General features: G+C 43.8%; 1 protein-coding gene across 1 annotated transcript; it reads left to right on the top strand.

The window, feature by feature from the left end:
• The first annotated feature begins 1332 nt into the window (after positions 1-1332).
• LOC308585966 (uncharacterized protein) lies at positions 1333-6434 on the top strand. Its single transcript, XM_081192115.1, has 2 exons — positions 1333-2094; positions 5475-6434. The coding sequence occupies exons 1-2, from the start codon at positions 1428-1430 to the stop codon at positions 6047-6049; spliced, it is 1242 nt and encodes a 413-aa protein (XP_081048241.1). The 5' UTR covers positions 1333-1427; the 3' UTR covers positions 6050-6434.
• Positions 6435-23671: the final 17237 nt, after the last annotated feature.

The following is a 23671-nucleotide window of genomic DNA, read 5'->3' as shown; positions in this document are numbered from 1 at the left end:
AAATTTGGAGAACCAAGCTGGTAGGGGGTTAAATTGGGTTGCTGGGGATTTTTGGGTGTTGCTATTTTCGGAGGAGGAGTCAGAGTCTATAAATTGAGGAGTAGGACTAGGGGACGTCCTCTTGGCCGTTTTGCATTGGATCAAGCAGCTGTTTGGTGTCTGAGACGGTTGTATTTTCATTCTATTTGCTTCCCATTGCCCCCCTTCCTTAATTTTCTACGGATTCCATTGTTCCTTATTAATTTTAATTTCTTGGCTGGGTTTGTTTTCTTTAGGCAGGGGGGTGCCCCCTCCCTAGTCGGGGAGGTTTTTTCCTCGATTGTGCCGTCCCAAGCCGCCTTTAAGGCCGCGGAGTGCGGCCGAGCCGCTTACCCCCCATCGCTGTCGCGTACTGCGGGAGACCCTGCACCCGACCGTGGGGTCGCTCCGTGGCTTCGAGGCCTCGGAGCGCAGCCGGCTCCCACCCTCCCCTTCCCCCCCCCCCACATTCCCTCCATCGTCTCCCCGTGAAGGGAGGCCCTAATTCCGGCAATTCGCCCGCGGCTCTGAGCCGCGGAGCGCTCCCAGTCCCCTTTCCTTCCCCGTCCCTCTCCCTATTCCGACTTACCTGTACCCCTTTTTGAGCCGGCTCCTGGGCGGTTGTGCTTTCAGGCGCATCCCCGTCGCTCCGGCGGCCTGAAAAGCAAAAATAATTAAATAATTTGTTGGTGGTTAGCGGCGGGACCGCGCGGCGCGGCCAGCGCCTGATAGCTGGCCTCGATTACTTTAAAAGGCAGCAGGCGCCGTTTGTGGGTGGCTTGAGGCCCTCAGGGCTTCCTGGGGCCTCGGAGCGGCCTGTACCTTTTGGAGGGGCCTTGCTGCGTCCGGGCCCTCCATTGCTGATCCGTTTGGCGGCTGGGGAGCGTGCGCAGTCAATTGGCCTGCGCCCCCTGGTGGCCGGCTGCAGTAATTGCAGCCTGCCTACTCCGGAGCTCCCCTAGTGGCCTTGCCGGTATTGCAGCCGGCCTTCTCCTGAGCTCCCCTGGTGGCCTAGTTGGTACTGCAGCCTCCTTTCCTTTTGTGGACAGGCTGTCATAGCGCCACCTGCTGGTGGATCTGCTTATTGCACCATTGCAATTGTTTTTCTGGGGAATTTCTGACATCCTTATAGGTTTCCCTATTGGAATTGACCGAATAACCCCTCTGTTGGATGGTTGGAGCCCTTAATTGGGCTGACTACTCTTTATCTTTGCAGGCTGGTTTGGAAGGCGCGTAATAATTTTACGTTAAGGATTTTAATTAGAATTGTTTAATTTTGTGCCTGGTTCTATTGAAGTTAATTGTCTTAAGTGTTCTGGAGTTCTTGGTTTCAAGTGCTACTGGGTCAGGCCCGTTTACTCGTTAACTGTTTGGAATTTTCTATTTTATTTTCTTATTGCCTAGCAGGTATGGCTCCAAAGCGGGACGCAGCTCGCCCTGGTCCATCTTCCACTGCAAAACGGCCTATTAGAGGCCCATCGCAGGCGTTACGCTCACCTGTGACAAGACAACCAGAGGGACGAGTGCAGTCCTTGGTGTCCAGCATGGCCGGCGATCCTGCGGCTTTATCTCGCTTCGCGGCTAATCTGGATGGCTTTCTACAGCAGTGTTCCAGTCAGCCGTCCACGTCAACAGCACCGCCTCCTCCTGTGGGCGCATCATCACCAGTCTTGTCATCATCTGAGGAGGATGAAAGTGGGGAATTGTTTCCTGTGGTGGGGGGAAGTGACCCCCAGCCAACACAATCCCGATACATACCTGCTGCTCGTGGCCGGGCACGGAGGTCCCATCCTTCGCGGAGACCTTCGGGGAGGGGTGCCCATTCGGCCCCTTCTTCCCGCCATGGTAGGTTAGTGCTGCCTACCAGTGAGGCAGCATCTGTTCCTGGTCCCTCACGGGTGGTTTCTTCTCCATCGGTCCCAGGTCTCTCTCGGCCGGATCAGGTATCGGAATCTTCCATTGAAGACAGCTTACCGGTTCCGGCCAGGAAGTCTTCGGGCGGGAAGCGTCGCCGCAGGAAGTCTTCCCGGAAGCACGCAAAGCGTAGGAGGGATGACTCCTCTACTTCTTATACCGGTACGTCATCTTCCAGTTCTGACGAGGAGGCAGGTAACTCACTGGAACTTTACTGGGGATTTGGCGAATCCGCATCGGGGCTTCCTAAGTGGGCTTGGGAGCGCCGGTCCAACACACATCGGGCTAGATATGGTATCGTTCAGGAATGTTTGGATGGCGTTTTGGTACCAGACGTTAAAGTATCCACCAACTCCGCCAGAGATGTTATTCCTGGTTTGCACCTGTCATCAAAGGTGCGCTCTAGGATTTTGGATGGTCGATATGTAGACATGTTTAAGTTGGCCCCGCCCTCGGAGGACCAAGAGAAGAGTAGTTCTTCCAAAAGGCGCCAGGGGGTCCCCAATGCAGATCGTTCGTTCGAACTTTGGCTTGATTGTTTCCAGGTCTTTGCTGGTGTGGTAATGGCTGCTTATCCCCGGAGATCTCTTCATTTAATGGTTTATTTGTCTATCGTTCGCTCGGCATTCACCAGAGCAGGTGAAAAAGCCGCGATAAAGTATGATGAGGCTTTCCGGCGCCGCGCAGCAAAAATTCCGTCTGCTCGCTGGGATCGGAAAGATCTTGACGTATGGACCACCCACGTGGCCCCACTTATTGATAAAAAGGCTCCTGAGCAGCAGAAGCCTAAGACAGGGGTTTTAAAAACTGGCCGCCGCCTGTTCTGCTGGGACTTCAACAAAGGTTCTTGTAATCGACAGGGGTGCAAATTCGTCCATGCCTGCGAAAGATGCAATGGCTCGCATCCCACTTCCTCTTGTTTTGCAGGCCGGCGGCCCTTTCGTGGTGGAAAAGGGGGTTCTCAGCAACCCCCAAAGCCCGCTCCTCCCGCAAACACCGCGGGAACTGCAAAATAGCTCGTTGACCTCTTTAGCTGTTACACCTATTCGCCTGGGGGTTTTGTTAACTTGGTTGCAGTCATACCCCAATAGGGAGGCTGCAGATTATTTGGGTAATGGTTTTTCTCAAGGTTTTCGGATTCCGGTAGCTGAGTCGCCTGTGGCAAGGAATCCTGCTAACCAAAAGTCAGTTCGTGAGCTACCTCAGGTTGCTCGCAAGAAGATTGCAAAGGAGGTGGCCATGCGTCGGATGGCCGGTCCTTTTGTCACCCCTCCTTTTCCAAATTTGCATGTATCCCCATTGGGTATTGTGCCTAAGAAGGCACCGGGGGAATTTCGTTTAATTCATAATTTGTCACACCCCATGGGTACGTCAGTTAATGACGTCATCCCTCCTGAACTCTGCTCAGTGAAGTACGCATCTCTTGATCAGGCAATCAAGTTGATTCGGAGCTTCGGCCATTCTGCGTTATTGGCAAAATGCGATATCGAGTCAGCCTTTCGCCTTTTGCCAATTCATCCGGAAGATTTTTGGTTGCTGGGTTTTCAGTTTGAGGGCAACTATTATTTTGATAAAGCAATGCCGATGGGATGTTCGATTGCTTGTGCCGCTTTTGAATCTTTCAGTACCTTTTTGGAATGGGCTCTCAAATCAAAAACCGGCCTGAGCGGAGTCACTCATTATTTGGATGATTTTTTATTGGCCTCAGCCTCTGATACTGGCGATTGCTCGATGCTTTTGCAAGCTTTTGCCGATCTTACACAGGAATTGGGGGTGCCCCTAGCCGCGGACAAGACTGAGGGTCCTTCGACTCGGCTTACTTATCTGGGTATCCTTTTGGATACTGTTGCTCAAACTTCTAGCTTGCCAAGCGACAAACTAGCAAATTTGAGGAGGGTAATAGAGGAACTACTCCCGTTGAGGAAGGTGTCTCTTCGGCAGCTTCAATCGCTGTTGGGACACTTGAATTTTGCTTGTAGAGTGGTGGCGCCGGGGCGCCCATTCTGCTCTCGCCTGGCTCGCCTCACCTCAGGGTTGAAAGCCTCGCATCATCGTGTGCGCCTCTCTAGTCAGGTAAAGGTTGATCTTTCCATTTGGTTGGAATTCCTCGAGGAATTCAATGGGGTGTCACTTTGGCAAGACACTTTGAACTTGCAGAATGACTTTCAAGTGCAGTCTGATGCTGCCGGTTCCCTTGGCTTTGGACTCTATTGGAAGGGACGTTGGTGTGCGGAACGTTGGCCAAAGACCTGGCAAGGGGGAGAGATTACGCGGGACCTAACTTTTCTCGAGTTTTTTCCCATTGCAGTGGCAGTGCATTTGTGGGTCGAGGAGTTTAGGAACCGTCGTGTCTGCTTCTGGACCGATAATCAAGCGGTGGTGTCAGTTTTGGCCAAGCTGTCGTCACGCTCCCCCCGGGTGTCGGCCCTTTTGCGGGTTTTTGTGTTACATTGCTTACGTTATAATATAGTTTTTTCAGCACGTTTTGTCCCCGGGGTGTCTAACGAAATTGCTGATGCTCTGTCCCGTTTTCAGATGGAGCGGTTCAGACTTCTGGTTCCAGAGGCTCGGATACGTCCGGAATGTTTCCCGGAACATCTCTGGAGCCTTGGCAGCAATTAGTTTTACAGGGAGTAGCGGCATCGGTCTCCCCTTCTACCTTACGTTCATACACAAAAGTGTGGGGTGATTTTGTTACATTCATGCAGCAATCTGCCTGCGACTTAAAAAGGGCTTCACCCACATCTTCGCAGGTGTTGAGTTATTTAGCACATTTATTTCAGCTGGGCAGGGCAGCTAAGACGATTAGGATACATGCTGCCGCTATAGCATTTTTCTGCAAGGTATTCTTTGATAAGGACCCTTGTGCGAAGTTCATTGTCCGCAAAGCCTTGGAAGGTTGGAGTAGACTTTGTCCTTCCCGCCCGGCAAGTCGATTGCCCATATCTTTTGATATGTTGTGCGTAATGCGCAGAAAGCTGCGGGGGGTGTGCTGGTCCGGCTATGAGGCTCGCCTCTTTTCGGCCGCCTTTTCGATCGCCTTTTTTGGTGCCCTAAGAGTGGGTGAAGTTGTGGTTGAGGTTCATAGGGATGGCTGTACACGGGGCCTTTTGTTGCAGGACGTGCGGCTGTCTCCTGTGGAACTTCAAATTACAATAAGGCGCTCGAAGACGGATCAGAGGGGTAGGGGTGCAATCATTCGTCTCCCGGCTACTGGGGAGGCGGGCCCTTGCCCTGTGAAGGATGTCAGGAGGTACCTGTCCATCCGCACCCCTGGGGATGGTCCACTACTTAGGCATGAGGATGGTTCGCCCCTTTCTAGGCAACAGTTTGCGAAAATAATGCGGAAAGCAATTCTGGCGGGTGGCGGCAGGGCAAATGATTTTGCCCCACACTCGTTCAGGATAGGGGCTGCCACTACGGCAGCACATTGGGGCTTGTCAGCAGCCAGGATAAAGGATTTGGGTCGCTGGAAGTCGGGAGTGTTCAAGAATTATATCCGTTAAACGAGGACCTCACATTATTTTGTTTATTTATATTAGGTTTGGCGCCTGTCCGCATATGGATGGTGGGGCACAGCATCGTCCATTGGGCTGGTGTCGCTGCGCGGCAGTCGCGAATGGGTACCGGTCTCGGCCTTCCTCAACATGTTCGGTTGTCCTGGCTGTCCAGAAGGGGAATGCATTGGTCGGAGCTCCTGCCTCGGATTCGGAGGCAGTTGCTATGGGAAGAACCCCCGTCGGCCATTGTGGTACATCTGGGCGAGAACGACTTGGTTTCTTTGGACTGTCGTTCACTGCGTGCTGCCATTTTATTGGACTTGGAGACGCTGCGAGCTATGATGCCGGCAGCAAAAATTTTTTGGTCAAGGCTGCTTCAACGGCGCTCTTGGAGGGGCAGTCATTGCCCGGCCGCCATTGAGAGAGCCAGAAGTCGCATCAATACTGCAGTATCAAAAAAGGTTTTGGAGTTGGGCGGGGATGTGATTTTTCATACCGAAATTTCTTCCCAGAGGCCATCCTTATTTCGAGATGACGGCGTGCACCTTTCGGCTTCGGGTAATGAGGCCTGGATAGGTGCAGTGGTGGTCAAGCTGAGGTCTTGGCTGGGGTTGTGAGTGGTTTGGCGGTGAGCCGTTGGCTCCATGGCGGTTAGGCATTGGTTAAATTGGTGCTTGGAGGGGTAAGGTGCCTATCCCTCCAAATGATGCGAATGGGAATTCCGTTAAAGGAATCCAGGGGCTTGCCATTCTTTCGTCCTTGTCCGTGGTGCCGGGCTTGGGCCGTGCAAGCCCCACCGGAACATGAGGGTGAGAGGTGTTGGACTGAATTCCCAGCCTCATTTCTCCCCAACAATTGTTTCCCACGCTGGCTTCCGGTGGTGCCCGGAAGTTTCAGCTCTGTCCTCGGGGGCAAGGACAGTTAGTCATAACCAGTGCCTAAGCAACCACTCACATTGGCTGTATTTTAATAAAGTTGTGGCCAAAATTATGCCAAAAACCTTAAACAAAAATGAACGTGTGCTGTGTGAATTTTTGGGGGGTGGCACTGCGGAACTCAACACGCAAAGCGTGTTCTCACTAGCAGAGAGCACGTGTTGCGGTTGGGGAGCAGGCCACCATCATGATTAGGCAAATTTGGAGAACCAAGCTGGTAGGGGGTTAAATTGGGTTGCTGGGGATTTTTGGGTGTTGCTATTTTCGGAGGAGGAGTCAGAGTCTATAAATTGAGGAGTAGGACTAGGGGACGTCCTCTTGGCCGTTTTGCATTGGATCACCCGCCCCCCCTCCCTTTTATAGGGTGGTTCTTGGGTTCAATTGACCTTGCTCTGCCTGTCATGGGGTCGTTCGCCTTGGTGCGGGGGCCCAGTAGGAATTTTCCCATCTGGCTGATTAGTGTGTGCCTTTGGGTTTTGCCTACTGCTTAGCAAATCGTCACAACTTGTAAGGTTGGCGGTTAGGCATTGGTTAAATTGGTGCTTGGAGGGGTAAGGTGCCTATCCCTCCAAATGATGCGAATGGGAATTCCGTTAAAGGAATCCAGGGGCTTGCCATTCTTTCGTCCTTGTCCGTGGTGCCGGGCTTGGGCCGTGCAAGCCCCACCGGAACATGAGGGTGAGAGGTGTTGGACTGAATTCCCAGCCTCATTTCTCCCCAACAATTGTTTCCCACGCTGGCTTCCGGTGGTGCCCGGAAGTTTCAGCTCTGTCCTCGGGGGCAAGGACAGTTAGTCATAACCAGTGCCTAAGCAACCACTCACATTGGCTGTATTTTAATAAAGTTGTGGCCAAAATTATGCCAAAAACCTTAAACAAAAATGAACGTGTGCTGTGTGAATTTTTGGGGGGTGGCACTGCGGAACTCAACACGCAACTACTTGCACTTTGATGTGCTTTCAAACTGCTAGGTGGGCAGGAGCAGGGACCAAGCAATGGGAGCTCACCCCATCGCGGGGATTCAAACCGCCGACTTTCTGATTGGAAAGCCCTAGGCTCTGTGGTTTAACCCACAGCTCCACCCACGTCCAATCTAACTAGGGGACCAATGCAAAAGAAGAAAAAGAAGCACCACCACCATCTAGGGATATACACACATTTCTAAAAGCAAGGAGTTTGTGATAGGGCCTTTGACAATGACTTCAGATGTTGTAACATTCACTACCATTGAGGAAGGCATAGCCGTATTAGTCTTTCCATACTTCATTTGTTTTTATGGTGAATTCAGGCATTACTGCAGTGATGAACACGTGATACAATAAAAATATATATTCAGCTTTCATCCACATTGTGTTGTAATAATTAAAATGCTCTGTCTATACATGATGGATAGAGATTACCAAGTAGGGCTGTCACATTCAATAACCGCATGGGGAATATTGCCATGTACAACTGCCTTTGAAAGACACTTTGCAAGTGAAATGTAACTTCATATGGATTATTTTTGCATGTTAGTTCCTATCCCAGCTGATCTATAATAGGCTGATTGGTTTCCTATTGCACTCTGTGCTGGACTATTTCACAACAGAGTTCCCTATTCAAAGTACTAACTACGATATTGCTATTGACAATTGTGCTGGACTCTTACTTTCCACCTGGGGACACAGTTTCATGTGCATGTTGGCCATAGGTGCATATTGACCTTTGTCAAGATTAAATAAAATGTGTGTACATCTTCCCAAGCATTGGGTCCAGTTTTGCTGCCATTAACATAAATTGTATTTCACAAGTAAACAATGGATTTAGAATATTGCTGCCTTCCCAGACACAGTGAATGTGCCTCAGACTTAGCGAGGCATTCCCCTCCCCTTTAAATTTATTCTCTATTACTGTATATTGTATACTAGTTGGTGGTAAATTGTAAATATGGCTACAACCTGTGGAGATCTTTTTTAAAAGTGTTTAAAAAGCAATTTAAGATTCCAGTCAATGGATTATTAATTTACTTCAGAATTTGTGGCTTATAATGTTCTTCTCAGTAACTCTGTGTGTGCGCTTTCGTTTATAGTCATACTGAGGAAAGTGGACTATTTTCCCCTTTAAAAACAACAACAACATAGCCTGCTACACATCTCTTGCACCCCAATTTATAAAAAAACCCACTTTGTTGTCTGCAAATGGGCAGCAATTTGTCATTCCTTTCTGCTTCTTAATGTGTCTGCCAGATGCTGTGAAAATGTAGTGTATAATAATATCCAGAGGAAATTAGGAAAATAGAGCAAATGCGAGGATGCTGATTTCTCGAAACTTCGCTCATTAACTCACGAGAGCATAAACATGTAATATCTATGATCTTATCCGCCACGTACCATCCTTGCAAGAGAGCAGGTTTCTGCATATGCACTGTGCTTTGGGCCTGCCCCATGTGTGAAGGCGAATGCTGTGGTAAAAAAGCCTACATCCACCACCCAGAGCTAGGTTTAGGGTGAAAACGGAAGATTATTGCAAAGAAGGAGAAGTACCGACTAGAGAAGAGTGGCCGACTAAGCTGATGGAATACACAGACATTGCAAGACTGATGGGAAAGATCAGAAACCAGGAAGACTGTTATGTACTGAGGTTCTCACCCTGGGCCAGGAGGGGGATACTGTAGATAGTTTTCACTCAGGTCCACATATGCAAATAACGGATTGAAAGTGACGTTCAGTGATTGGATAGTTACAGAAAGTGGTTACTGTTGCGTTGTAGTGGAGCTCTATATAAGCAGGCTGACTGAACCCTTCAGTTCAGTTCTATTCTGGCCTGTGAATAAACAAGAGCTGCTTGAAGACTCGCTGTGTCATCTGATATGTTCACCCACAACTTAACAAAGACCAAGTATTTTTAAAAGACTGGAATAATTTTTTAAATTTTTTTTTAAAAAATATTTTTTATTGGTTTTTACAAATATTTTCTTACATGACATCATACTTTGCACAAATAAAACATTTGGCTCGATAAGCCTATAACTTCCCTCCTCCTTGACTGATGGTTTTCAAGTCTAATCTCAATATATTGCATTTTCCTGTATTTCTTATTCCTATTAAATTATATCCTTATAAAGTTACTTAACTAACTACAATTAGTAATAAATGATAATTTTATCCTTACAAAACTTCCCTATAACCCTACTAGTGACGTTCATTGTTTACATTTGTCTTTCAAATATAACATAAATTTCTTCCAGCCTTTCTGAAAAGCCTGGTCCTGCTGGTTCCAGATTTCCCCCGTCAGTTTTCCCAATTCAGCAAAGTCCAATAATTTCATCTGCCACTCTTCTTTCGTCGGTAAAACTTCCTGCTTCCATCTTTGGGCTAGTAGTATTCTTGCTGCAGTTGTTGCATATAAAAACAATGTTTTATCCTGCTTATGTATTTCTCTGCCTACTATGCCTAATAGGAAAGCTTCTGGTTTTTAAAGAAACATATATTCCAACATTTTTAAAAGTTCATTATATATTATTTCCCAGAAAGCTTTCACCTCCTTACAAACCCACCACATGATAAAAATCACCTTCTTTTTCTTTATATTTCCAACATTATTTGTTCTATTGTTGTTGTTTCGTCGTTTAGTCGTGTCCGACTCTTCGTGACCCCATGGACCAGAGCACGCCAGGCACTCCTTTCTTCCACTGCCTCCCGCAGTTTTGTCAGACTCATGTTTGTAGCTTCGAGAACACTGTCCAACCATCTCGTCCTCTGTCGTCCCTTCTCCTTGTGCCCTCCATCTTTCCCAACATCAGGGTCTTTTCCAGGGAGTCTTCTCTTCTCATGAGGTGGGCAAAGTACTGGAGCCTCAGCTTCAGGATGTGTCCTTCCAGTGAGCACTCAGGGCTGATTTCCTTAAGAATGATCTTCTTGCAGTCCATGGGACTCTCAAGAGTCTCCTCCAGCACCATAATTCAAAAGCATCAATTCTTCAATTTTGTTCGATACATTTTCGCTAATTTCACTGGTGTTAGGTACCATCTGTACATCATTTTCAATACATTTTCTTTAAGCAACCTGCAAGCAGTAAATATTATTCCATCTTTCCACAGTCTTTTCCAATCTTCTAACAATATGTTATAACCAATATATTTTGCCCAATGTATCATTGCTGATTTTACTCCTCCATCTTTCGTATGCCATACTGGAATTATTTTTTAATTTGTCTGAAAGACCACTGTAGACAATTGAAATCATTGGCAGAAATAAAATGACACTTGTAGAGTAAAATGAACTTTGGTTACTATGATTATATAATAGATGGATTATGGTAAAAGATGCAGAAAGAAGGGGGGGAAATTGTTAGAAATGGAACCCATGGAGGGATGGAAGGAGGTCTGAAGGTTCGAAAGAATCTCTTTTTATTTTATTTTCTGGAATGGTTATGTTTATTATGTATAACTTTATGTAAAACCTACACACACACACGAAATGAAATATTATAGCAGAAATTTCAGTGAGTGCTTCATCCTACCCACCTTTCCCAAGAGCGTAAACCTGTTGTACAATTAAATTCCAAGACTCACAAAGTTGAGAACGGAAACTTTATGGGATGCTTCCTCTTCTCAAATGAATACGTGCAGGGCTAGCCAGATCGCCAGCATTTTTCCTGCCTCAGTCCAAGTTGAGAGCTGTGGGTTGTATTCAAAAACTTCCCCTCACTCTTCTACCTCTGTATGTCCCCAAACCCTTAAAATCTGCCCTGTCAGGTTGGGGTAAAACCCAGAGCACAATTGGAGGGGCAGGAGAGAGCGAGGGGAAGTCCTCTTGCATGAACAGAAGCCATTCCACTCCCTCAATGACCTTGTTGTGTACAACCCTGTGAGTTTTACCAAAGATCAGTGAGTCCACTATCCAAGGTGCCTATTTTCTGTTGGGAAGATGAGGCAGGTAGAGAAAAGTTCCTGGCTAGAACCAACCAATCAATTCATCGCACAGCCAGTTCTTCCACTATCAATTTCTTCAGACACTGGAGAGTTAACTGCAATGTGAATCCAGCCTGCTTAGTCTGAGCTACAAGCTCAGAAAACATTTTAAACTAGACTTAAGTATGTATTTGTGACTCAATTACCATTTTAAGCCTCCCTGAACAAAGCTGCTGCATCTGTTACTCTTTAACAGGTATTCAATGTTATTTTTACCTTTTACAAGGCAGTTGGTGTGATTGTTATTTTGAGGGGGAGAAAAGGGGGAAACACCAGGAGACCAAGAGTCTGTCTTAACACATCCCGAATTATTTAAACTCAGAGGCTAAAACTAGCCTATCTAAGCTTCCCTTTAAGCTATAAAGGGATAGCACTCACAAATGCGAGGAAGGAAGGATAATATCTAATAAATATATCAGATATGATATTAATAAATATATCAGATACAATATTAATAAATATATCAGATACAATACTAATAAATATATCAGATATGATATTAATAAATATATCCGATATGATATTAATAAATATATCAGATATGATATTAATGAATATATCAGATATGATATTAATAAATATATTAGATATTCTCTCCCATCATCTATTCACATCCATGCATATGTGACTCACAGCTAGGTGCACCCCACATTCTTGCTTACCATACAGTCATTTTCAAGTTCCAGTTTTAATTCAGCGAAACATGGACTTCACCTCTACATATCCAAGGTAATACCCATGCTATTGTTTAGGCTAACAATTAGGAGATGATATGCAGGTCACGTTAAAAACATCTAATGAACTATTGAGTTGTGATTGTTTTTATTTTATGTATTTTGTGTTTTTATACTGTGATTTAATCCCGTGAACCACCCTGAGACCTGCAGGTATGGAGCAGTATACAAATTTTAATAATGATAACAACAACAACAACAACAACAACAACAACAACAACAACAACAGCAATACAAACACACCCCTATTTTTAATTTTATTTTTATTACCTTCAACTTCTGAGAGCAAACTGGTGTGAATTAACATAGTGGTTGAAAGAAGAGAACTTAAGGGTTCTCTTATCAGGATATCCAATCATTTAATTTCTCAATAAATTCCTTTTTAGCTGTGCCTTCTGCTTGTTTTCTTAGAGGGTTGAAATGCTTCCAATTGCTTCAGATTCAACTTGTGAGAGATGAGCGGAGCTAACATGCATGCTTTGTCTTCCTTATTGGCTTTCTCTAAGTCTGGCCATCAATTTTGTTTGCTTTTACTGCAGGCTTTGTTGGCACAGACAGAACAGGCATCTTCTGTGTCAGCATAGATGATTCCCTACCCACCATACCAACACAGTTCCAGGAAGAAAGAGAGGAACGGCATTCCAAAGATGGAATTGTGCTTTAAAGAGCTATTTAGGAGGCTGGAAAAGGCAGCCAAGTGTTAAACAGCAAATTCAAGTTTGAAAGTGTTTTAAATGATGGATGTGAAGTATCATAATTCAGCAGCATGGAATGGGACCTCTTACTGGGAGAGGCTAAAGAAGAAAACTGAACCAGTACAAAGGGAACCCCCTCCAGGGAAGAACGCAGACATTTGGTCCTGGATTCCAGTTAGGGTAGGCCAAAACCTGATACTTTTATCTCCAACCTTTGACCTTAACATCTGGAAACTTAGTTTGCGTCAAACAGAAGGAAGTTTTCTTTTCTGTTTCAAATGCTTTATTGGAGAACTCCAAGTTATCTACAGTTAACTGAGTTGGCTCAGGCTAGGTGAGAGAGAGAGAGAGAGAGAGAGAGACAGAGAGCACTTGAAGTGAACTCTGAAATTCAGAATATTTGCACAAGACATTGCAGCTTTCGTACAGGGTGGTGAAATGATAGTTTGCATGCACACACAATATGATTGTTTGCATGTATAGGTGCCAGAAAACAGTTCAGATAAGCATCCCCAGAGGGGTTCTAAACGGCATAGAACTTCCAGCTCCTTTGAAGTCCTTAGATGTTCTCATATCAGAGGGACTGGACCTAGTGCCAGAAATAGCAACATATTTAAACATCTTGCATGCAGACACAAATTAAATTCATTCAGCTTAACTTGCATTTACAACATCCATTGAAACATTAAGTGTGATATAAGTCATGTTCTTCGCGGCAGTTACTTTCATTGTTATGTTTATTACTAATTTAAGAGACTCTTCTTTGAGTAAGGGAGGGGGGATTACTGAATTTAGACTGCACATTATAACATCAAAAGCTCTGGTTTTAAATAAGCCTGTTTGCGCTACAGAAGATTTTCTCCCCTTATAGGACATTAATGGCATGTCAGACAAGTGTCTCATTCTAGCCTAACATTTCCTTGTATATATGATGAACCGTCAACATCATACAGTACATACAAAGACTTGGGATTCATTCAATCATTGATACACACATGGAGTATCAAAAATGGTTAGGGTACTTCCACCAGAGACCGAAAACTGATATTTGGTATACATATGTGCCCAAGGCACTAATTACTATAAAAGTCTGAATATAAGATGTAGCTGAAATCCTTGATGTAACATGTACCTTTTGATGGAAGGCAGCAGATAGGTATGTGCACAATAAGTATGTGCACATGTGCTGGAATTTTGAAATATAGGAATTTCTCAATCACACACTCATCGAGCCTTGGATTGCGGAAGTGAGGATTTGCAGCCAGAGCTACAAAGTAAATCTGAAAAGAGGACGAGCCATGCTGGCTGAGAAAAAATGGGTGGGTGTTTGAGCATCCTCAAATTGGAGGAGCTAATTTAACAGTGGCATCCATGAGTGTATCTGTGGTTGCAGAGTGCAAGCTATATGGTCTAAACCACTGAGCCTCTTGGGCTTGCTGATCAGGAGGTCTGCGGTTCGAATCCCCACGATGGGGTGAGCTCCTGTTGCTCTGTCCCAGCTCCTGTCAGCCTAGCAGTTCGAAAGCACACCGGTGCAAGTAGACAAATAGGTACCGCTGCGGCGGGAAGGTAAATGGTGTTTCTGTGTGCTCTGGCTTCCGTCATGGTGTTCTGCTGTGACAGAACTGGGTTAGTCATGCTGGCCACATGACCCGGAAAGCCATCTCTGGACAAAGGCCACCTACCTTGGTATGAAAGCGAGATCAGCGCCGCAACCCCATAGTCGCCTTTGACTGGACTTAACCGTCCAGGGGTCCTTTACCTTTACCTATTTTCCTCAGTATTTTTATATATTCATTAGAGCTGCAAGTTTAGGGTAAAATCCTGTGATCCCCAAGGAAGTGTGTTTCATCCTGGGTCCCTGACATGCCCCTCCCCCAACCAGGGACTGAATTTACAGCCCCTGAAGCATGTAGGAATTCAGAATACATTCATTTCTACTTTGCCAGCTCATGCCTTGCAGGACATTGGATCCGGAAGTAGAACATACACACTTTAGGATTGCAGCCTTAGCTGATGAAGAGTGTGATCCTATACATATTGTTATGAATTGGGGGGGGGGGAGAGACCCTGCCCCATAACCTCTACATTCAGTAAAGGGTTAGAAATTGAGCCAACCAATAACACCATGAATTTAGCAAAGGCTGGAGATAATACTAGCTAGCTTCCTCAGAAGGCTAGCCTAGCAACCGCTAGGAAGGAGGAGGAGGAAGTAGGCAGAAGTCCCTGAGGGGACTGAAGGGCCGGCTGGAGCAGGCTGTGACAGAGAGACACAAGGGTGGTGCTTAGGATGCCTCCAGATCCAGTTCTGCACCATCTTGAGAGCCAGTGTGGTGTAGTGGTTAAGAGCGGTAGTCTCGTAATCTGGGGAACCGGGTTCGCGTCTCCGCTCCTCCACATGCAGCTGCTGGGTGACCTTGGGCCAGTCACACTTCTTTGAAGTCTCTCAGCCCCACTCACCTCACAGAGTGTTTGTTGTGGGGGAGGAAGGGAAAGGAGAATGTTAGCCGCTTTGAGACTCCTTAAAAGGGAGTGAAAGGCGGGATATCAAATCCAAACTCCTCCTCCTCCTCCTCCTCCTCTTCTTCTTCTTCTTCTTCTTCTTCTTCTTCTTCTTCTTCTTGGGATATGAATGCTGTGAGCTGTCTCCATCAAAACCCAGGTTGTAAATATGGGTAAAATAAACCATATTTCATCCAGCCTCTGTTGTGTCTCATTTTCCCCAAGGAAACACAAACCCTGGTTTAGTGCCAAGACCCCTGGGATCTTGCTGTTGCTTGGCAGAGATTAAGGTCGCTTGTAGCAATATTTACCTGGGAATTAAGTCCAACTGAACTCAGTGGACTTTTTTCCTGAGTAAACGTGCATAGGATAGCACAGCAGATCAATTAGATTACAGTAATTGATTTAAATTTGATTTCGGATAATAAGACATTTTTTAAAAAAAACCACATAGATTTTAATGCAGTTGTGTGTGTGTGCATGTAAAACCAGTAGATGACAGGGCCAATCTTAGAAAAGGCATTTAATCCTATATGTGAGAGAAGAGGGAAAGTCTCTTCTAAGATGCACCTGTCATAACATCATCTCAAAGCAAAGAGTTGAATCCAGATTTAGTTGTACTTCTCGTTAAACTTAATGGGGCTTAGGCTAAGTGATGAGGAACTTGTGCTATTGATTTCAAGGAACCTAAGTTCAATTAATTTTATTTATTTATTTTTAAAAGTATACATATACTGACCATGCATAAAATATCAGGATGGTGTACATGATTATGTATACAATAAAAAAAATACCACTAAAAACAGTGCCAATATTAATGTAGGAGTCCTTTATGTTGGATCCTGTATAAGCTACGGTACTTATTCAAATAAATGGGATTTAAACTAGTAATGATTAATGTGACTCATATGGATCCAACTCAAATAAAATGTTTTTCTTTTTTTCTTTACAACTTCTGTTTTTATATGCAGATTTATGTACATTTAATCAACTAAATGACTTAAATGCATATAATTAATTGACTCAGATTTTAAAAATTGGATGGCAGCCCAAATATATGTATATACTGTATTTAACAGCATCTTTGTCTTAGCAGTGCCTGAGTTCCATGTCAGCTGGTTATTCAGGTCTTACAAACTTCCAAGCCCTACAGATCCTGAGATTCTGTGATTGTGATGATCCCCTGATTCCCAAGAAGCAATATCAGGGTGCAACTCACCCACTCGAACTTCTCCTTTGTAGGAATCTCCCACTTTCTCCAAGCTCTCTCTCTTTTGCGAAGCTCCTACTAGCTCTCACCAAAGGATGGAGGCGAGACACAGCAGTTCCTACCTGGCCCAAAGAGAGTCCACAAAAAGTATCAGATAAGTTCGGGGGAAATTATATAACACAGGTAAATCTCTCGACAGAACACAGAGCATGATTTCAATAGGCTTAAATGACGGGAAAAGTAACACTCACTGTGAATTCAGATTATCATCTGGTCTCATGAGAGTACACAACCTTCATCTGAGCCTGTGAAAGGCTTTGGACATTACAATTATGCATGCTGTACATTTCCTTATGTTACACATTTCATGGCTGCCAGCTGCAGATGGTGCTATGTAGTTATATAGCACCAAGCAGAGTGTTTCCCGACTGTCTCAAAACAATTCCCACAATCCCTTTATCTCTCTTCCATGGGGGGTTCCCATTCATACACAATGCTGCAATGTACATGGTTGGGTAGGGTGCTTTCTTTTTTTATACACATACAAAAAATTGTACACTTTCTACCTCTTGTTATCCTGCCATCCAGACAGTCAGAACCAATCACTCTCCTTTCTTTCTTTCTCGCTTAGCACGATCACATTGGTTCTGATCTATGATGGATAGGTTTTCAGATGCTTTCTGAATCATTAACAAAATGACGGTCAGGCTTGGAAGAGAAAATGTGAATTAATCAAGCATGAATCAAACTGCACTGGCAAAATGCAAGAAAGCTCCCCCAGCCCATGGAAAATGTTTAACTGCTAGAGCGCAAGGCTGGAACAGAAAGCTCCAGCCGTTTTTAAACACAACGGCCTTGGCACCTACGCAACGTACAGAACTTTCGACGTGAGCTAACATATTTATTGCAAATGCTCAATTATGAAATTCGTTTTAGACAGGACATTTCCCAGGGAACCAAATTAAGCCTAATGATACTTAATAGCAAGGACTGCTGCTTAATTGGGGTGGTAATTCCATCTAATTGGGATTCCTGCAGGTGAAAAATGGTACAAAACAGGTATAAATTGTTTGGTCTTTCTGGCATCCTGATACTAGTCTGGTGCTCTGTCTCATTCAGGGTCACTCTCAGACAGTCTTTAGTCAGGAAAGCCAAGTGGCTCCAGAAACGTAAGCTTTATAGCAATGGAGGCTCTGCTCCACCAAACTTCATTCAGCTCTCAACCAGTCCCAGCCTGCCTGCCTTAATACTTCCAACCAGTTCAGGAGCTGGCACTGCCTCTCAGCTTCCTCCTTCTTAGACTCACTGTTGCCCTTGTAGGACTTGATAGGAAGGAAGTTGGGGACAAAACTAGAATGAGCTAACTATGTTTGTCATTGGCTCTGGTTCCACCTACTGTGTCCCCAGGGGCATTGGACATTATTGTTTTCAGACAACTATCTGTCAACTCTTTTCAAGCAGGAGAACCTGGGATTAGTTCATGTTATAATTTCTACACATGGGCAGTCCTGATCAACCTCATTTACACATTCATGTGGTTAAATACCATGTGTGAACCAAGCACATGTAGGCCTGCGGTAATTCACATTTTCCCAAAGCTGCTGCTCTGTATCATACAAATCTACATCCATACCTGTGGGATATAAGTCAGAATAGTAATTCAACAATGCATGCTATGGGATCATGCCAAATATACCTCTCCACCCCCAAAGGTATATGATATAGCAGGCAAAAGATGTGTTTATTGGACTGCATTCTATATTCCACTTCGTATTTTCTAAAGGGTATCTGTATATTCAGATAACATACTAATCTACATATAGGTTTAAAATAAGATTCAGTAAATCCTCAGTACGACTAGAAGTTCTTAAGTGGTTCCAGATCTGTTGCCTAATTGATCAAAGGGCATGGGATATCATATTTGTATGAAGAATCTATTTGCAGGAAAAAACAAAACCCTGATAGATGAATGAAAGAATTTGGGAAGGTGAAGAAGCGAAATTTAATATCAGAGTCAAAAATGTGCGTTGAAGACTATGGGCACTGACATTTATGCCCCAGATAAGTATAACCTTCCTTTCTTTGAGAGATGAACATACTCAACTTTCACATGAGCAGAAATGCCCTAATCCAACATTTGCTCTCCAGTGTCCCTTGCAGTCAGACACTGGAGTTTTGCCAGCCTTCTTGTTCCTCACCTCTTCTTGTGTTCTTCTCCACTGTCCAGACTCTTATGTCACCTTAAAGGCTAACATTTTTATTGTCACAGACATTTTCTTGGAATAAGGCTGTGTGTGTATAGAAAATGCAGCTAGGATGTTCTCTTCCTCAATTCGGATCAAAGCATGTTTGGCGAAAAATCACCAAAATCCAGCATTTAATAAGAAACAACAGGATAGAGATTGGTTGTGGCTAACAGCATGTGTACACCGCTTCTCAAATCAGCGGTGGGAACATACTGAATGCAGAGTAAATCAGAGTGTGTACACAGCCTAAAGCCCACTAGAATTAGATGCATGAAATGCCACAGCAGAGGGAATAATTGATTTGACTGAAGCAAGAGAGAGAGAAAGGAATGAAACTTACTAGTATATTAAAGTCTCCTTTTCAAGTGCCTTTCTAGAACAATGTTCATGTTTGTGTCCTGGGAATTCCTCCAATGTCAGGTTTGTATCCATCTTTCACTTTGTGTATGGACTGGCATCTTTTTTGTATATAGTCTACAAAGAGACATTGATGGGAGGTGCTGGCTTGGTATATAGCACATGCGTTAGGCCCTGTAAAGTTTGGATATGAGCCAGGACTGGCATCCAGTTTGTTGCAAAATCTGGAGCCCACTTATTATTTCTGGTTTGCTACATACTGCTGTTGGTAAGTACCTGCTACAGATTAGGGAGAATATCAGTAAGCAAAGAGAGGCCTACATCTCAAGCAGGGGTAAGGAACCTGTGCTCCTCCATATGTTGTTGGGTACCAGTTCCCATCAGCACCAACCAGCATGGCAAGAGGACAGGGATGATGGGATTTGTACTCCAATATCATCTAGAGGGCCACAGGTTCCCCATCCCTTACCTAAAGCCTGAATAATTGAGGCATGATTGTCAAGGATAGGTAAGGGATGGGCAACCTGTGGCCCTCTAGATGATAGGAATTCCAGGTAAAAGCAAGTGGTGTTTTACACAATATGAAATAGCAACATGTTCAGTTCCACTGCCATGTTTTAGAGAAGACATTTTTGGAAGCATATCTCCACTGTCTCACCTTTGGTACCACTTCATCCTTTTCGTAGATCATTTCCACATGTTGATCTGATCCTAGTGATCTAGATGGGATACACAACCTTTGAAAACGGGATGAAGTCAAAGCACGTCAAGCTAAAATCTCAATATATATTGTGTCATTTACAAGGCAAGTCACAAACACGTATATCTATTCGTGTTGACTTCTATCTAGAAAAAAACAAGGTTAATAATCAGTTTAGTCGAGGTGAGTGGCTTGCAAAAATCTCTCCACTATAGACACGTCAACAGCTCTGTTCCTTAGGAATGCATGCATTACAAATCAAAACCCAAATTCAAACAAAGACCACTTCATAAACAAAAATCTAAAAAAAATAATAAAAACAAGAAACTAATTTTAATTCCACTCTCCATCTATGCTCAGTGGACTCCAGTATAATGCACAATCTAAATTATCTGCTATTGAAAATTCAACAATGCTAAAAATGGCCATATTAGCTGCAATTGTGTCTCACTAGCAGGACCCAACACCATTATTACCCAGAAAACGTCGCCACAGAGTAATTTCAATCCTTGTTAGGGAGAAAAAACAGGTTCTTAGAGTATGCCATCTTGCATCAGGACATGGTTACATTTCAGGTAAGTCAGGCTTTGAACAGCAAAATCATTTAAAACATCACTTTCAATCAATGGACCATTTTTGACCACAGACAAAAAAAATGCAGTTGCATCCAACACCTAATTATTATCTGGGAAATGTTTTATGTGCTGTGTCTTAAAAAAAACCCACACAAAAATTATCTTCTATTTGTCTCTCTTTAAATGCTGAATGCTATGATAAATCAGTCTACACTAAAATTAATAACTATCAGGTGCAAAATGTTAGCATAGCAATTCATAATGTAAAAGTCAACTGGCATGATGAATTATGGTACTAATGAAAACTGCAGCTTAACAGAACAGATAATAGACAAAAGCTTGGAGTGAATTTTCAACCCAGTGTTAGACTGCCTCATAAAAGAAGAGTAATTCATATCCTTTTTCCAACTAAGATACATACAAGTGAGAGAAGTGTATTTTGCCCTTCCAGCATGACAGTTTCATGCAGCTTAACACAGTTATGTACATCCACCCATTTGAAAACAACTCCAGAGGCTATCCATAGGTATTGATCTATTTAATATCTTCATGAAGGCTTTTAGCATCTATGAATCCATTGGGAGATCATAGGTGATTTGGAGTGAAGCGTCACCAGTAGACCGGTGACACACAACACTGCAAAATATCTGAATCAGGTGTAACCATACATGTCCTGGATGTAGTGGCGGGCTGGATGTGAGCCAGTAAGCTGAGGCTGAGGCACGTGGGGGTGCTGGGGTGAGTTTTTCCTTGAATCCAGGAGATTGATCTGTTACCTGTTCTGGATGGGATTGAAGGAGCAGGTGCATAGTCTAGGAGAGCCTTTTAAAAGCTTTGGCTAGTTTTCCACCTAGGGCTGTATATGGACAAGGATAGTTTGGTTACAGTTATATAAGCACTGGTAACCTCATTACAGGACTTCTGTAATATGCTCTATGTTGGGCTGCCCTTAAGGTTGGTCTGGAGTAGAGATGGAAGAACCTGTCCATTGCTGTTCATGTAGTTCCTCATTTTTCCAATCTTAAATTCAGTTTTCTACATTTTGCAGAGAATTCTTTTTTTAAAAATCCTCATGAAAATTCACCAGTCCAAATTTCTCCTGATAATTACATTTTATATGTGGTTTTGACTGCTGTGCGCATTTCTGCAAGCAAATTTCTCTAATATAGTGCATATTCTATGTTATTTTCCTTTTTATGCGCACTTCCCCATCAAATATGCATTCGTTGAAAAACTATGTTGCAAAATTCAGAGTAGTGTGGCTTTTGAAGAGTAGATGTGTTTCAGTTTACATAGTAAAGTTTCAAAAAGTGTGCATTTGATAGACTCAGTTTTAAATGTGTACTGAATTGGCTTTCTCTTTCATTCCTAGCCTGGAAGCTGCAAATAATGCAGAATGTAGCAGCTAAGTTGCCGAGTGGAGCAACCTCTCACCAGCCTGTGAATGTCTCTGCTCACGCAACTGACTTGATTGCTAGTTTAAGGCTTTGCAGCTAGTTAGTGTATAAAGTGGGAAGAAACTTGGGATCTTCTCCTTTCTATACTTGTCCAGTCACTGAGGTCTTCTGGTGGCAACACAATCCCAACATATGTTCTGTGGTTACTTTGGAACCTTCACAGGATCAACATGTTGTTGTTTTTCACAAAACATCCTGGTTTCCCTGTGTCAGCAATCAGGGCTTTAAACCCATGGAAGAAGATTTGCATTCATTATCTATCCACAAGACAAGACAAAATGAGCATTTTAGAAACTACCTTTTTCCTTTGCAGTCTTGTTTCAGACATTTGACTTCAGAAACCCCCTCCCACTGTGCACATTCTTTCAAAAATGTATCCACCAGGACTTCTGATCTTGGCAATTTGCATATTATTTTCTTAGCCCTCCCCCAATCAATAATACTTACCTTTTATATATTTTTTAATCCATCCTTCAGTTTCTTGCTCAGCCCAAAGCCTTGGATGTGCTCTGATTTTTTAAAAAGCTTGTCATCTCTGAATATGTTCCAGATGATTATTTGACTTCTCATAAATCCACTAGCAGTTCTGGAAAATTGTGTTACCAAAAAAAAGGGGGGGGGGAGAGCAAACCCCTATTTTTTCCTCACTTCAAAACTACTGTTATTAATTACCATGGAAAATGTTATTTAGTGACTTAGGGTCTGATGCTTTCCTCTACTGAAGTGAATAGGAATGTTCACAGTTACAACAGGACAGAGTAGGACCTAGACCTTAATTTCTTAAAGCGTACTGTATCATTAGGGGAATTTGCACAACGCTACAGCACAGACTTTGCTTAATCCAGCCTTTCTTTCTAGGCATCAAATGTAAATACTTGCCAGTGAAGCTGAAAAAAATCAAATGTGGGATAAGGGATGCTAGCTATAGTATTTTCATATTTTGCAGTATATGCTCTCTCCCTCAGCCCCTTTGTCTCCCAGCAACTGTTCAGAGGAATACAGATCAGAAGCAGCAAAGTTTTATGACAACCCATTGCAGAGGCACCTCCATCAATTGCACCAAAGGGGTGGCGATTGGATTATAGTAAAATATCTCCATTGACTCTTGGTAAACATTGAGAGCCATCATTATTGGATATAGAGATACATACTGGTTTTCTGGCGTAATATCTTGCAGATTGGAAAAATGTCCCAAGTCAAAGCCGACAGGTGTGCATTTGGTCCCCCTCCCTCAGGTTCCCCATCCCTGTTGCAAAGACTACCCCAAATTTCTGAATCACAAAGGGGAACCATGGTGTATGACAGCCCTGCAATGTGACAATTTAACACAACTCATGGTCACAGAAAGTAGAGGAGCAAATCCCTGAAAATGAAGCAATGTGCTGCTATCAATATTCATACTGCAGTCATCACACACATCAAGAATTGCACAGATCAGCAACGCAATGTCACCTTCAACAGCATTCACATTAGGCTTCAGAACTTAGAAGGCTTTGCTTACCTTTAATTACCAACAACACGATTTCCAAGCATTAGACAGAATCAGCTGAAAACCACAATGGATTTTGTGCTCATCCAACCTTGTAGGTGGAACTTTTTCTATTATATTCTTAACCAGTGCTATTTTTCTAGAAAAAGAAGAGCTGGAACTCACCACAAACCCTTCCTTTGTTCTCTTATAATGGCAATGGCACCTACCTGAGAGGTGCTGGAACCAATTTCCAGCGAGTTCTGCCCGAAAAAAGCTCTGTTCTTAACCAAGACTTCAGAATCTGATGACCTAAGTACCAGCAAGCGCATTGTTCACTCCTGTTGTTACATTAGCCTCCAAATAAGCTTCTTTAATGGAAAATAAGATTTAGTGGTAGAGCTCCTGCT

This window comes from Podarcis bocagei, assembly GCF_964188305.1.
Source record: "Podarcis bocagei genome assembly, chromosome: 4".
Lineage (NCBI taxonomy): Eukaryota > Metazoa > Chordata > Lepidosauria > Squamata > Lacertidae > Podarcis > Podarcis bocagei.
This window is presented reverse-complemented; position numbering and strand designations above follow the sequence as displayed.

Coding starts and splice junctions, on each gene's coding strand:
- LOC308585966 (XM_081192115.1), top strand. CDS start 1,428: ATGGCTCCAAAGCGGGACGCAGCTCGCCCTGGTCCATCTTCCACTGCA. Junction 2,095..5,474: donor CTCCTCTACTTCTTATACCG/GTACGTCATCTT, acceptor TATTTATATTAG/GTTTGGCGCCTGTCCGCATA.